We start from the raw sequence: 14,746 nt of genomic DNA, 5'->3' as shown, positions 1-14,746 counted from the left end.
GACGGCACACCTTTTCAATGCCTTCCTTCCATAGGAAATAATGAAGGATAGGGGCACCTTCTTTTGGGGCTCATAGAATTGGACCCCCTGGTCCAATCGTTTTGAAACTTGGGGGATATTTTGGAGAGAGGCACTAGATGCTGTACTGAAAATTTTGGTGCCTCTACCTCAAAAAACAGCCCCCCCAGAGCCCCAGATACCCGCGGATCAATTCTCCATGATTTTCTATGGGAATAAATCTCCATAGGGAATAATAGAGTTCCCAGCAGATATTTCCCTCCCCTGCCCCCTCTTTCTGACGACCCTGAAGCGGAGGGAGGGCCTCCAAACCGGGGGATCCCCTGCCCCCACCTGGGGATTGGCAACCCTAGCAAAGCAAGAACTCATTCCTCACCTGTTGTGTGTCTCTCCCAGTGGCGGGTGCGAATCTCTTCTGGACCAAGGCTCTTCTGGACCACTAGACACTTGGTGGGGGGGGGGGGTCTTATGCGCCCACCCCAAGCGCAGAATGCCCGCCCTCCCTTCTCTCGCACAGGGGCTACTTCACACCGGCCCCATCCTTTGCCCCTTCGGGCCACGATCCAAAGAGCCGGGGAATCCCTTTCTACTCTCCCGGAGCACTTGAGGTGCAGCGCCGGAGTTTCCCTCCAGCTGCAAAAAAGCAAAGGGCTTTTGCAAAAGCTAACGAGTCTTGCAAGGCACAACCCACCCCCCACCCCCAACTGCATTCCCAGCAGCCCCCTTGCAATCCGGGATTGGGGGGCTCCGCCGCAATCGATGCATTCAGGGGTGGAAGAGGGGAAGAAAAGCCCTTCGCGAAGCCAAAAAAAAAAAAAAAAAAATCTATGCAGCTGCCATTTGCAATCTTGGGGGGGGGGGGGGGGGGAGGGTGGAAGCAACTGGCCGGACGTCCCTTCCTTCTTGCGCGACTGCAATTCGAAGCAAGAGGCGGTCGACGCGCCGGCCGCCCTTGCAAAAAAAAGGCCGAATCCGGATTGGCGCTCTGAATCCGGATTCGCAGCGGAAAAGCGGGCGAAAGCAGACCTCCGCTGCAAACCGCTTGCAGCCAGGCCGAACCGGCTCCCTCCCTGTTGCCAACCGCTCAGCTGATCCGGGAGGGAGGAGGGGGGGCAAGAAATGCTGAATCCGGATTCGCTCGCTGAATCCGGATTTGGCCGCAGAAAAGCGGGCGAAAGCGGCCCACTGCTGCAAACTGATTGCGCCTCGGCCTCCCTCTTCCCGTTGCCAGCCGCTCAGCCGATCCAGGAGGGAGGCGGGGGAAGAGAAGAGAAGCAAAACCCGGCAGGCGGAGAGAGGGGAGGAAAAAACCCACCGAGCGGCCAAGAAAGAAACGGGCCGTTGCAAACCCGACGCGGGCGGGCGCCGCCAACCTCAAAACAAAGAGGCGGGCCCCGGCGCCTTGATTGGCAAGGCCCGGCGGCCAACGGGTGGGCGGCGCGGGCGCCGCGGCGCGCGGGCCAATGGGGAGCGCCGCGCGGCCCGGGGCGAGCCGCTCAAAGGCGCGGGGCCGGCGCGGCCGCTGGTTTCTCGTGCGGGGCTCGGCGGCGGAACCAGGCGGGCGGGCGGCCTTCTCCCTGCGCCCAGTTGCATGGAGCTGTAAGACGCCTCGCAAGCGGCGGGGGCGCGAGCCGGCTGCCATGGTGCTCCGGGAGGCCGGCGGCGTCCCCTTCGCGGCGGAGCTGGGGCTCACCCTGCTGCACGCCGCCCTCTACGGCAGCCTCTTCGCCTTTGCCTACCTGCAGCTCTGGCTGCTCTTCTGCTCGCGGGAGAAGCGGCTGGGCTACCGCTCCGTCTGCCTCTTCCTTTGCCTCGCCTGGGCGGCGCTGCGCACCGTCCTCTTCGCCTTCTACTTGCAGGGCGCCCTCCAGGGGGGCGGCTCCCCCCGACGCCGCCTGCCGCCCTTCCCGCACTGGCTCCTCTTCTGCTGCCCGGTCTGCCTCCTCTTCGCCACCCTCTGCCTCCTCAACCTCTATTTTGCAGAGGTAAGGCGGGCATGCCACCCTCCCGGGCGGGGGGAAGAGTGTCGTCGTCGTGTGTGTGCACTGCAATGGTTTTGTGTGTGTGCCTTGCCGCGGTTTGGAGATTCCAGACGGCCGGGGGTGGAGGTGGGGGAAGAAAAAAACCTGCCCCGTTTTCCTCGAGGTGGCAGTGCGTTCACACTGCACTCCGGAATGCGTTTTGCAAGCTGGATTTTGGCTCTTCTTGCATAGCAGCAGCAGATATTGCATTTATATCCCGCCCTCCGCTCCGAAGAGTCTCAGAGCGGCTCACAATCTCCTTTCCCTTCCTCCCCCACAACAGACACCACTGTGAGGTGGGTGGAGCTGGAGAGGGCTCTCCCAGCAGCTGCCCTTTCGGACAACCACTGCCAGAGCTGAGAGAGTGAAAAGACACATGCCGGAAGAGTTCGAGGCAACCTCTGCAGAGCTCTGCCAGACCCAAGACCATGCCAAGCAGGTGCAAGTGGAGGAGTGGGGAACCAAACCCGGTTCTCCCAGATAAGAGTCCGCACACTTCACCACGACACCAAACTGGCTCTCCATAGCAAAAAAACCCAACAACACCCAGTTGCAAAACGCATTCCTGAACGTCGTGTGAAGGAGCAGCGCGCGAGGTTTGCACGCCTCGCCTTTGCAGGTCTTCTGGAGGAAAAGCAACCGGGCTTGTTGTTAAGCGCAGGGTGGTTGTTGCAAAAAAGGTCTGGGCTCGGCCCCGCGCGGCACGCGCAACAGCCGCCCTCGGGGCTGCCGGCTGGCATTACGTCACCGCTTTGGAGCAGCAGCAGCGCCGCCGCCTCCTATTGTTGCGGCGGCGGGTCCCACTTCGCGCTCGCCGCTTGCAAATGCAGCCGGCCCCTTTTTTCCCGAAATGATTTTTTGTTTTTTTGCATGGGTCAGAATTGCACTGAGCAGGTGGCGCTGGAATTGCGGGACGGCTGGTTTCACCCCCACCTCCATCCTGGGGGGGCTTTTGCCCCCCCCCCATCGCCTCTTCTGAGCCCTTTACACTCGCTTCCCAGGGCCCCGGCATCGTCGCTAGGCAGTCGTCTAGGGTGCCGGCTTCCGGAGGGCGGCATATGGGGTGTCCTCCTTGCAACTCTGGCGTTATCAGTGGAGGGAGGGTGCCAGAAGTTAGCTTTTGCCTAAAAAAAAAAACAGGTAAAGGTAGCCCCCTTGGCAAGCACCAGTCGTTTTCGACTCTGGGGTGACGTTGGTGGCAGACTTTTTTATGGGGTGGTTTGCCCTTGCCTTCCCTGGTCATCGACACTCCCCCCCCCCCACAGCAAGCTGGGGACTCGTTTGACCGACCTCGGAAGGATGGAAGGCTGAGTCAACCTGGAGCCGGCAACCTGAACCGGCTTCTGCCGAGGATCGAACTCGGGTCGTGAGCAGAGGGCTCCGGCTGCAGCGCTGCAGCTTTACCACTCTGCGCCAGATAGGTGCCAGATAGTGCCCCCTTGCATGGGTGCCAGATAGTGCCCCCCCTCCCCCTCGCACGTTCGGTGCAATGTGGAAAGTCCCGGCTTCTCTGGATTCTGAGTGTTTCCAACTTCCCTCTTCGCTGGCCTGATGCTTTTTCACCCAGCTGCGATTTGGATTATTATTCTTTTTTAAAAGGTCTGGCTGCTTTCGCAGCTTTGGGGGCCGACGGGTCGATAGCAGACCTGCGGATCAACCCTACTGCTCTCCTCCCCCCCCTCCTTCTCTGCTGCAGAATTGTCTTGTCACTTCGGATCTTTGGTGTCAACAATGATTTCATTCTCCCACGGAGGGGAGGGGGGGTGGAGAGAGGCATCCACATGATCGATGTGCCAGAGAGGCTGGCATCTCTCTCAGGGTTAGAAATGCAACTCCCAAAGATGGGGGGATCAAATGAGCAGACTCTGAACGATGGGGCAGCTTTGGTCCTCTGCCCTCTTAGTTGTGGGGTTACCCCTTTGGAGAGGAGGAGGAGGAGAAGAATTTCAGATTTATACCCCATCCTTTTCTCTGAATCAGAGACTCAGAGCGGCTTACAACCTCTTATCTCCCTCCCCCACAACAGACACCGTGTGAGGTGGGTGGGGCTGAGAGGGCTCTCACAGCAGCTGCCCTTTCAAGGACACAGTCTCAGAGCGGCCTGCAATCTCCTTTACCTTCCTCCCCCACAACAGACACTGTGTAAGGTGGGTGGGGCTGAGAGGGCTCTCACAGCAGCTGCCTTTTCAAGGGCAGAGTCTCAGAGCGGCCCACAATCTTCTTCCTCCCCCACAATACACACCCTGTGAGGTGGGTGGGGCTGGAGAGGGCTCTCACAGCAGCTGCCTTTTCAAGGGCAGAGTCTCAGAGCGGGCTACAATCTTCTTTCCCTTCCTCCCCCACAACAGACACCCTGTGAGGTGGGTGGGGCTGAGAGGGCTCTCACAGCAGCTGCCCTTCCAAGGACAGATTCTCAGAGCGGCCCACAACTTTCTTTCCCTTCCTCCCCCACAACAGACACCCTGTGAGGTGGGTGGGGCTGAGAGGGCTCTCACAGCAGCTGCCCTTCCAAGGACAGCGTCTCAGAGCGGCTCACAATCTCCTTTCCCTTCCTCCCCCACAACAGACACCCTGTGAGGTGGGTGGGGCTGAGAGGGCTCTCACAGCAGCTGCCCTTTCAAGGACAACCTCTGCCAGAGCTATGGCTGACCTAAGGCCATTCCAGCAGGTGCAAGTGGGGAATCAAACCCAGGTTCTCCCAGATAAGAGCCGGCGCACTTCACCACTACACCAAACTGGCTCTCCAACGCGCCTTGGATGCTGGCAGCTTTCTAAAGAGCAGTCCATCCCATTCCCAGCAACTGCTGCAATTCCAGATGTAATAAGATTCTGGTAATGTTGTACAAATGGTTTCACAACAGCCACAAAAGGCCCGCAGCCTGATTGTGCTCAGCTTCCCCCAGGCAGTTCATTCAGTGTAAGGAAAGGCTGTTCCCTTCCGATTTGCAAAGGATTGCAGTGGTTTATTTCTTAGTTCCCCTTTCCTTGAGAGGTGGGAAGCCCGGAATAGCCTCTGTAAAAAAGGAGAGGAAGCACTTGGAGGCTGAGCGCTCCAGCAGGTGGAGGAAGCAGGAAGGATTTGAGCAGATCCTTTCAGGGAAGGACCTAGGGCAGAGGTGGCCTAACATGAGAGCCGCATAGAATAAATGTCAGATGTTTTGGGAGCCACGAGACTTGAGCATCAGCTGTTTGGGAGTCGCCAGGCAGGCGAGTGGGAAGGGAAGGGAGTTAGGCAAATACTAGGGAGGAGGGAGAAGTGGAAAGAAAGCCACTTTAACTTTAAAGGTATTCTCCAAGTCACCAGCTGGCTTGGCTTGGAGGAGTGATTTAAAGAGAGAAATGCCTTCTCTTCTCCGAGCTGGCCCATGGAGCAGTGGGAGCTTTGAGAACTGCACAACATAGAATCATAAGAGTTGGAACGGACCTCAAGGGTCATCTAGTCCAACCCCCTGCACAATGCAGGAAACTCACAAACACCTCCCCCTAAATTCACAGGATCTTCATTGCTGTCAGAGGGCCATCTAGCCTCTGTTTAAAAACCTCCAAGGAAAGAGAGCCCACCACCTCCTGAAGAATCCTAGAATCCTAGAGTTGGAAGGGACCTCCAGGGTCGTCTAGCCCAACCCCCTGTCTCTCTCGGCTTGGCTTCGCGAACGAAGATTTAAGAAGGGTGCAATAGTCCACGTTTGCTGCAGGCTCGCTGGTGGCTGACAAGACCAATGTGGGACAGGCAGGTCCAGCCACAGCGGCTGCAGGGAAAAGTCTGATTTAGGGTTGGTCCTGTAGCAGTGCGATTCTTCCTCAATCTCCTTTTGTCCTCAAGACCAGCTATGCGTGTGTTCTCAAAGGAAGAGACAACCCCCTGTACAATGCAGGAAACTCACAAACGCCTCCCCCTAAATTCACAGGATCCTCATCGCTGTCAGATGGCCATCTAGCCTCTGTTTAAAAACCTCCAAGGAAGGAGAGCCCACCACCTCCTGAAGAATTCTAGAGTTGGAAGGGACCTCCAGGGTCATCTAGTCCAACCCCCTGCACAATGCAGGAAACTCACAAACACCTCCCCCTAAATTCACAGGATCTTCATTGCTGTCAGAGGGCCATCTAGCCTCTGTTGAAAAGCCTCCAAGGAAAGAGAGCCCACCACCTCCTGAAGAATTCTAGAGTTGGAAGGGACCTCCAGGGTCATCTAGTCCAACCCCCTGCACAATGTAGGAAACTCACAAACACCTCCCCCTAAATTCACAGGATCTTCATTGCTGTCAGAGGGCCATCTAGCCTCTGTTGAAAAACCTCCAAGGAAAGAGAGCCCACCACCTCCTGAAGAATTCTAGAGTTGGAAGGGACCTCCAGGGTCATCTAGTCCAACCCCCTGCACAATGCAGGAAACTCACAAACACCTCCCCCTAAATTCACAGGATCTTCATTGCTGTCAGAGGGCCATCTAGCCTCTGTTTAAAAACCTCCAAGGAAGGAGAGCCCACCACCTCCTGAAGAATTCTAGAGTTGGAAGGGACCTCCAGGGTCATCTAGTCCAACCCCCTGCACAATGCAGGAAACTCACAAACACCTCCCCCTAAATTCACAGGATCCTCATTGCTGTCAGATGGCCCTCTAGCCTCTGTTTAAAAACCTCCAAGGAGGGAGAGTCCACCACCTCCCGAGGAAGCCTGTTCCACTGAGGAACCGCTTTAACTGTCAGGACGTTCTTCCTAATGTTGAGCCGGAAACGTGTCAAAGAGCCCCAAGCCACAGTTTGGTGACCCCTGACCTACGGCCTCTACAGTTTGGACCCAGGCTGCTGCCAGACTAACTGATGAGGCTTCATGTATTTATGTTCTGCTCCTCTGACAATCTGAAAGCAACGTCACCCCAGAGTCGGAAACGACTATTGCTTGCACAGGGGACCTTTCCTTTCCCTCTGACAATCTGAAGATGTTTCAGTGTGATTGAAACATACTTTTATCAAGCGGTGGACTGTTTTGCTAGATTTGCTTTTATTGCTGACATTATTACTATTTTTATGCTGTTATGCAGCAGTTAATGATAATGATATTGGATTTGTATCCCGCCCTCCACTCCGAAGAGTCTCAGAGCGGCCTACAATCTCCTTTCCCTTCCTCCCCCACAACAGACACCCTGTGAGGTGGGTGGGGCTGGAGAGGGCTCTCCCAGCAGCTGCCCTTTCAAGGACAGAGTCTCAGAGTGGCCTACAATCTCCTTTCCCTTCCTCCCCCACAACAGACACCCTGTGAGGTGGGTGGGGCTGGAGAGGGCTCTCACAGCAGCTGCCCTTTCAAGGACAGTCTCAGAGTGGCCTACAATCTCCTTTCCCTTCCTCCCCGCAACAGACACCCTGTGAGTTGGGTGGGGCTGGAGAGGGCTCTCACAGCAGCTGCCCTTTCAAGGACAACCTCTACCAGAGCTATGGCTGACCCAAGGCCATCTCAGCAGGTGCAAGTGGAGGAGTGGGGAATCAAACCCGGTTCTCCCAGATAAGAGTCCGCACACTTAACCACTACACCAAACTGGCTCTGACGTTAAGAGCGTCAGACTCGGTATCACATCTGGATGACCTGGGTTCGTATCTCTGTTCCATTATGGAAGTTTGCTGGGTGACCTTGGGTCAGTTGCATGTTGGCAGGCTAACCTACCTCATACGGTTGCTGTGAGGATAAAAAGGGACGAGAGAAGAAGGAGGCGAGCATCTTTGAGTCTCCTCTGGGTAGGAAACGGGCTGTGGTATTTTAAGTAAATTAAAAAATGGAATGCTGTTATAACCGCAAGGAGGATTTTTAAAAAAAAAAGTTTTCATATAAAACTCAAGAAAGTAGATCAAGTGTCTGTCAAGACATGCAATGCAGAGTACTGAAAGATACCCATGTATCAAAAGATGTTTGCATTCAATGGAAGTTTATACCCAGAATAAAACTTCATTGTTGTTTTTCCCCCCAGAGAAAATACAAATTTTTATTTTAACTTTAAAGCTCATATACAAAATTCATTATGAATAATTACTCTAGTGGTAGTTATGTATCGAATTCAAAAAAGGGGATAAACAGAGGAGAAGAAATTACAGTTAACAGGAACCTAAACCAAGAAGGGTATTACCATTTTTTCAAATAACTGAGATTAGAATTGGTCATAAGTTTAAAAGAACTAAAAGTACATCTTTCTATATAGTATTTTGCGTGGTAAAATATTTTGTTCAGACAGATAACTTATCGCTGGGTACCATACAGCTATAAAAAAGGATTCGTACTTTTCTGTCAAAGGGGTTTGGGTTTGAACAGAAATTTTAGTCATTATGAAATATTCCCAGAGTCTTGTCATTATAGGAGAGATGGGGTTTTTTCCATCTATCCAATGTGCTGCCACGTGTGAACTTGGTTGGTTTTAAAGGTGCCGCTGGATTCAAACTTTGTTAAGCTAAACTTTGGATTGGCTTTTTAGAATCCTGTTGGTATGTAAGTTTGGAACTAGACATTTGCGATTATTGGTTTTGCTTTCTTTGTCTGGGCTGGAATTCTAGCAGGAGCTCCTTTGCATATTAGGCCACACCCCCACGATGTAGCCAATCCCCCATGAGCTTACAGGGCTCTTCTTCCAGGTTCTACTGTAAGCTCTTGAAGGATTGGCTACATCATGGGGGTGTGGCCTAATATGCAGAGGGAGGTCCTCTAGCAAAAATTCAGTCAGCTGCAAGGTGTGAGTATGTGCCACGCAGGAGGCAGTTGGGACGGGCCGTGCGTGGCTCAGTGGAAGAGCCTCTGCTTGGCATGCAGAAGGTCCCAGGTTCAATCCCCGGCATCTCCAGTTGAAAAGGACCGGGCAAGAGGTGATGGGAAAGACCTCGGCCTGAGACCCTGGAGAGCAGCTGCCCAGTCTGAGCAGGCAATACTGACCTTAATGGCCGCAGGGTCTGATTCAGTATGAGGCGGCTTCATGATGTGAATACTTGGGAGTAGCGGAAAGGGTGGGAAGTTTTGGAAGGAGGAGGAGGTGGGCAGCTTGCTCTGGGGAGCTGTTTGCTTTTGCATGGGGACATGGCGTGAGATTTACTTAAAATTAAACTTCATTAGATTTGACCTTCCTGAAGCAGATTAATTATTATTAACCACCTCTTCCTAATAATGTGCACCGCACTACAAACCATGCTAGTACTCATGTTTACTGCAGTAGACCGTATCTTACATCATTTTACAGCTCTGTATTCTTGGTGCTTGGCAGGGGCAACAGTGGGAGGGCTTCTAGTGTCCTGGCCCCACTGATGGGCTTCCTGAGGACACCTGGGTTTTTTTGGCCAGCGTAACACAGAACGTTGGACTGAATGGGCCACTGGCCTGATCCAACATGGCTTCTCTTATGTCTGGAGCAAGTGATGCTCTGTATCCTTGGTGCTTGAGGAGGCAACAGTGGGAGGGCTTCTAGTGCCTTGGCCCCACTGATGGACCTTCTGATGGCACCTGTTTTTTTGGCCACAGTGTGACACAGAACGTTGGACTGGATGGGCTATTGGCCTGATCCAGCATGGCTTCTTTTATGTTATGTCTGGGGCAGTGATGCTCTTTATTCTTGGTGCTTTTGGGGGGGGGGGGGCAACAGTGGGAAGGTTTCTAGTGCCTTGGCCCCACTGATGGACCTTCTGACGGCACCTGGTTTTTTGGCCACCGTGTGACACAGAACATTGGACTGGATGGGCTATTGGCCTGATCCAACATGACTTCTTTTATGTTCTTATGTCTGGGGCAGTGATGCTCTTTATTCTTGGTGCTTTTTGGGGGGGGGGCAACAGTGGGAAGGTTTCTAGTGCTTGGCCCCACTGATGGACGTCCTGATGGCACCTGGTTTTTTGGCCACTATGTGACACAGAACATTGGACTGGATGGACCATTGGCCTGATCCAACATGGCTTCTCTTATGTTCTTATGTCTGGGGCAGTGATGCTCTTTATTCTTGGTGCTTTGGGGGGGGCACAGTGGGAAGGTTTCTAGTGCCTTGGCCCCACTGATGGACCTCCTGATGGCACCTGTTTTTTTGGCCACTATGTGACACAGAACGTTGGACTGGATGGACCATTGGCCTGATCCAGCATGGCTTCTCTTATGTTCTTCTCATGACGGATCAATTTACAAAGTCCTCAAGGGCTGGGATTCCATTGGCACAAAGCTGTGGTTTGAGCCGTAGGTTTCCGAGCGTTGCCCACAGAATAGGCCTGGTCGAGTTGTTATAAATGCAGTCTTGGCCGGTGAGCGGGGAGGGTAGAGGGGGGTGTTGCTTCCGTGCCTGGAGTTGCACTTGGAAAAATCCAGCTACTGTTTGTGTCTCCCCCCGCCTTAGAAGCCGCCCCCGCCCATGGAAGCCATGGGCCTGCTCCAAATCCATGTGGCTTTTGTACAGAAGCATCTTTTCCCTTACAAACAAACCCTTTCTTTGCAGGGGAACCAAACAGCCTGTTTATCGCCAAAGGGAACACGATGCAGAGGCCTTCCTTTCCAGTTCCAACCCTAAGGGTGGAGTCTGGCTCCTGCCCGTAATAAGATGCTCTAAATTTAACCCGAGGATGCTGAAGGTTGCAACATAGGCAAGGCGGCTTGTTGACAGAGGCTGTGAATAGGGCTGCTTGTGTGAAGGACCTGGGAATGCTTCGAGGAGCTCGTGCGCCTCCCTTGTTTTGCGCAACCCCTAAAAGGCTGAAACTTGCAGGAATTTAGACCGCTGCGGGTCTCCGCGGGGAGGGACGGTGGCTCAGTGGTAGAGCCATCTGCTTGGCAAGCAGAAGGTCCCAGGTTCAATCCCTGGCCTCTCACTAAAAAAGGGTCCAGGCAAATAGGCATGAAAAACCTCAGCTTGAGAGCCTGGAGAGCTGCTGCCAGTCTGAGTAGACAATACTGACTTTGATGGACCAAAGAGGGTCTGATTCAGTAGAAGGCAGCTTCATAGGTTCATATCTGTTGGGGAGGGACGGTGGCTCAGTGGTAGAGCATCTGCTTGGCAAGCAGAAGGTCCCAGGTTCAGTCCCTGGCATCTCCACTAAAAAAGGGTCCAGGCAAATAGGCATGAAAAACCTCAGCTTGAGAGCCTGGAGAGCCTCTGCCAGTCTGAGTAGACAAAACTGACTTTGATGGACTGAGGGTCTGATTCAGTTTAAGGCAGCTTCATATGTTCATATATGTTCATATGAACAGGCTCCCAGAGGGATGTCTGTAGAAGAAGAAGATACCCTGCCCTCCACTTGTAAGCTGCTTTGAGATCGATAAGGAGGAAGATGATGATGATATTGGATTTATATCCCGCCCACCACTCCGAATCTGACTCTCAGAGCGGCTCACAATCTCCCGTGTCTTCCTCCCCCACAACAGACACCCTGTGAGGTGGGTGGGGGTGAGAGAGCTTTCCCAGCAGCTGCCCTTTAAAGGACAACTCCTATGAGAGCTACGGCTGACCCGAGGCCATTCCAGCAGCTGCAAGTGGAGGAGTGGGGGAATCAAACCCGGTTATCCCAGATAAGAGTCCATGCACTTAACCGCTACACCAAACTGTAGGCCAGGGATGGCCAAACTTGCTTAACATAACCACACAGAATAAATGTCAAATGTTAGAGAGCCACAAGACAGGAATGTCAGATGTAGGAAGGCAGGAAGGCAAATAGATGGGGATGGAGAGGTGGAAAGAAAGCAACCTTAAATGTATTATGTGAGGAGGGGGGAGACTTAAAGCCATGTGGTGTAGTGGGTTAGAAGTGTCGGACTGGTATCTGGGAGGCCTGAGTTGGAATCCTCACTTGAGACTTTCAGGCTAATTTCTCTCACAGGGCTGTTGTGAGGGGGGGGAAATGGAGGGGAGGAAGATACTATGAACTGCTTCAAGTCCTGATTGTGGAGAAATTACATTTAAAAATAAGTATTTAATTATGTTGAATTCTCTGAGAATGAGGCCTTGGGAACAACTGCTGAGTGTGAAATTCCACACTCCGAGGGACCGCTCTCTAGGGTGGAAAACAAGGAGCCCTTGATAAACAAACAGTCAATTGTAAAATAGCATTTGAGCTACAAATTGGCTTCTCCCCTGCTTGTGTGTGCAGGTTAGAACCGCAGGGTCAGCCTGACACGTTTCCAAGCCTGTGTAGCAGCTAGAAAACGGTTGCCAACAGACGAAAAAACAAGGCCTCATGCCCGCCTGTTTGCTTCTAGGGCAATGAGGGTAGAGATCCAACCCTCTTTCTGTGTTTGGGTTGGGTTGAATGCAAGAGGTTTGGGTCAGATGGCTGAGCTAAACATAAGAACATAAGAGAAGCCATGTTGGATCGTGCCAATGGCCCATCCAGTCTGTGGTCCCCTCCCCCAAGGTGCCATCAGGAGGTTCGTCATTGGGGCCAGGACACTAAGAACATAAGAGAAGCCATGTTGGATCAGGCCAATGGCCCATTCAGTCCAACACTCTCTGTCACATAAGAACATAAGAGAAGCCATGTTGGATCAGGCCAGTGGCCCATCCAGTCCAACACTCTGTGTCACATAAGAACAGAAGAGAAGCCATGTTGGATCAGGCCAGTGGCCCATCCAGTCCAACACTCTGTGTCACATAAGAACATAAGAGAAGCCATGTTGGATCAGGCCAATGGCCCATCCAGTCCAACACTCTGTGTCACACTTAAGAACATAAGAGAAGCCATGTTGGATCAGGCCAATGGTCCATCCAGTCCAACACTCTGTGTCACACTTAAGAACATAAGAGAAGCCATGTTGGATCAGGCCAATGGCCCATCCAGTCCAACACTGTGTCACACAGTGGCCAAAAAAATTATATATATATCTGTTATGTTCTTATGTAAGCATGTTTGCATTCCTGCTTTGGAGCATCCCAAAGGCATTTGACTGGTGACTCCGGCTAGGTATTAGGATGGAGTGATGCTTGCACTGTTCGACGTTTCTGCGTTTGGTATCCAATCTCCTTTGTTCCATCCTGTGCCTTCCGGAACATTGCGGGATTTTAAACTGCAACATGACATTTCTCTGGTTTGTCTTGACAGGTCATCTGCAAAGTCAAGTGCGCAGCTGAATTCAACAAATACAAGTAAGAATAGCGTCCGTGGCTGAAGCTCAATAAATCAGCTGTCTTAATTGCGGATTAAAATGCTGCCTCTAATTAATTGGTTGGAATACTAGTGACCCATGCTGGGGTTGCCATAGGGATGGTGTTCTCAGTTTTGTATGAATTCCAGAACATTAGAAGCATCAGGAGAACCCTCCGGAATCAGACCGGTGGTCCATCTGGTCCAGCATTACGTCTCATACGGTGGCCAGACAGTTCCTCTGAAGGGCCAGCAACAGGGCACAGAGGCTGAGGCCTTCATAAGGACATCAAAAGAGCCCTGCTGGATCAGACCAGGGAGGGTCCATCTACTCCAGCCTCCTGTCTCACACAGTGGCCAGCCAGTTCCTTTGGAGGCCTGAAACAGGGCAGAGAGACCGAGGCCTTCATAAGAACATCAGAAGAGCCTGCTGGATCAGATCTGTGAGGGTCCATCTAGTCCAGCCTCCTGTCTCACACAGGGGCCACCCAGTTCCTCTGAAGGGCAAACAACAAGGCAGAGAGGCCGAGGCCTTCGTAAGAACATCAGAACAGCCCTGCTGGATCAGACCAGTGAGGGTCCATCTAGTCCAGCAGCATGTTTCACACAGTGGCCAACCAGCTCCTCTGGAGGGCCAACAACAGAGCAGAGAGGCCGAGGCCTTCATAAGAACATCAGAAGAGCCCTGCTGGATCAGACCAGAGATCCATCTAGGCCAGGATCCTATCTCACAGAGAGGACAATAAGTTCCTTTTGAAGTCCCAACACCCCGGGACATAGAGGCCAAAACCTTCTCATAAGAGCGTAGGGGAATCCCTGCTGGATGAGTCCATTAGTCCAGTATCCTTTCTCATACTGTGGACATGCACTTCTCCTCTGGAAGTCCAAAAGCAGGGCATAGCGCAGGGGTGGCCAAACTGTGGCTCAGGAGCCACATGTAGCTCTTTCACACATATTGTGTGGTTCTTTGAAGCCCCCACTGCCCTGTTGGCTGGCTTGGAGAAGGCATTTCTCTCTTTTAATAACGTCTCCAAGCCAGCTGGTAGCTTGGAGAATGCATTTAAACTTCCTTCCCTCCCTCCTTCCTCCCCTCCTCCTTCCCTCCCTCTCTCCTTCCCTCCCTCTCTCCTTCCCTCCCTCTCTCCCTCCTTCCCTCTCTCCCTCCTTCCCTCTCTCCCTCCTTCCCTCCCTCCCTCTCTCCTTCCTTCCCTCCTTTCCTCCCCTCCTTCCTTCCCTCTCTCCTTCCCTCCCTCTCTCCTTCCTTCCCTCCTTCCCTCCCTCCTTTCCTCCCTCCTCCTTTCCTTTCCTCCCTCCCTCCTCCTCCTCCCTCTCCCTCCTCCTCCCCTCCCTCCTCTCCCTTCCCTCCTCTCAAACATCTGATGTTCATGTCTCCCAGCTCCTGGACATCTGACATTTATTCTGTGTGGCTCTTACATTAAGCAAGTTTGACCACAGGTGATCCTGGACGAGTCACACACTTTCAGCCTGGCCTACCTCACGGGGTTGTTGTGAGGCGAAAAAAAGAGGCGAGGGCAATGCCAACTTCTTTGTGTCCCCGTTGGGGGGGTGTGATAGAAGAGGCCTGCTGGACTCGCAGACCCCATTCCGCCCCCTCCCTCGCTCCTGAGTTGCC

At 53.1% G+C, this 14,746-nt stretch overlaps 1 protein-coding gene across 2 annotated transcripts in view; it reads left to right on the top strand.

The window, feature by feature from the left end:
- Nucleotides 1-1,547: 1,547 nt before the first annotated feature.
- Nucleotides 1,548-14,746, top strand: part of GPR137C (G protein-coupled receptor 137C) — a 30,723-nt gene continuing 17,524 nt past the window's right edge. Inside the window, exons 1-2 of one of the 2 annotated variants that reach the window (XM_060262316.1) lie at nt 1,548-2,003; nt 13,072-13,115. In XM_060262316.1, the coding sequence (XP_060118299.1) occupies nt 1,659-2,003; nt 13,072-13,115 (389 nt within the window). In that variant the 5' untranslated portion in view covers nt 1,548-1,658. The remainder of the gene's footprint in view (nt 2,004-13,071; nt 13,116-14,746) is intronic. The other variant, XM_060262317.1, reaches the window with a different exon arrangement.

This window comes from Heteronotia binoei, chromosome 21, assembly GCF_032191835.1.
Source record: "Heteronotia binoei isolate CCM8104 ecotype False Entrance Well chromosome 21, APGP_CSIRO_Hbin_v1, whole genome shotgun sequence".
Lineage (NCBI taxonomy): Eukaryota > Metazoa > Chordata > Lepidosauria > Squamata > Gekkonidae > Heteronotia > Heteronotia binoei.
Note: the sequence above shows the minus strand (reverse complement) of the source record. Positions and strands in the feature narration are given on the sequence as shown.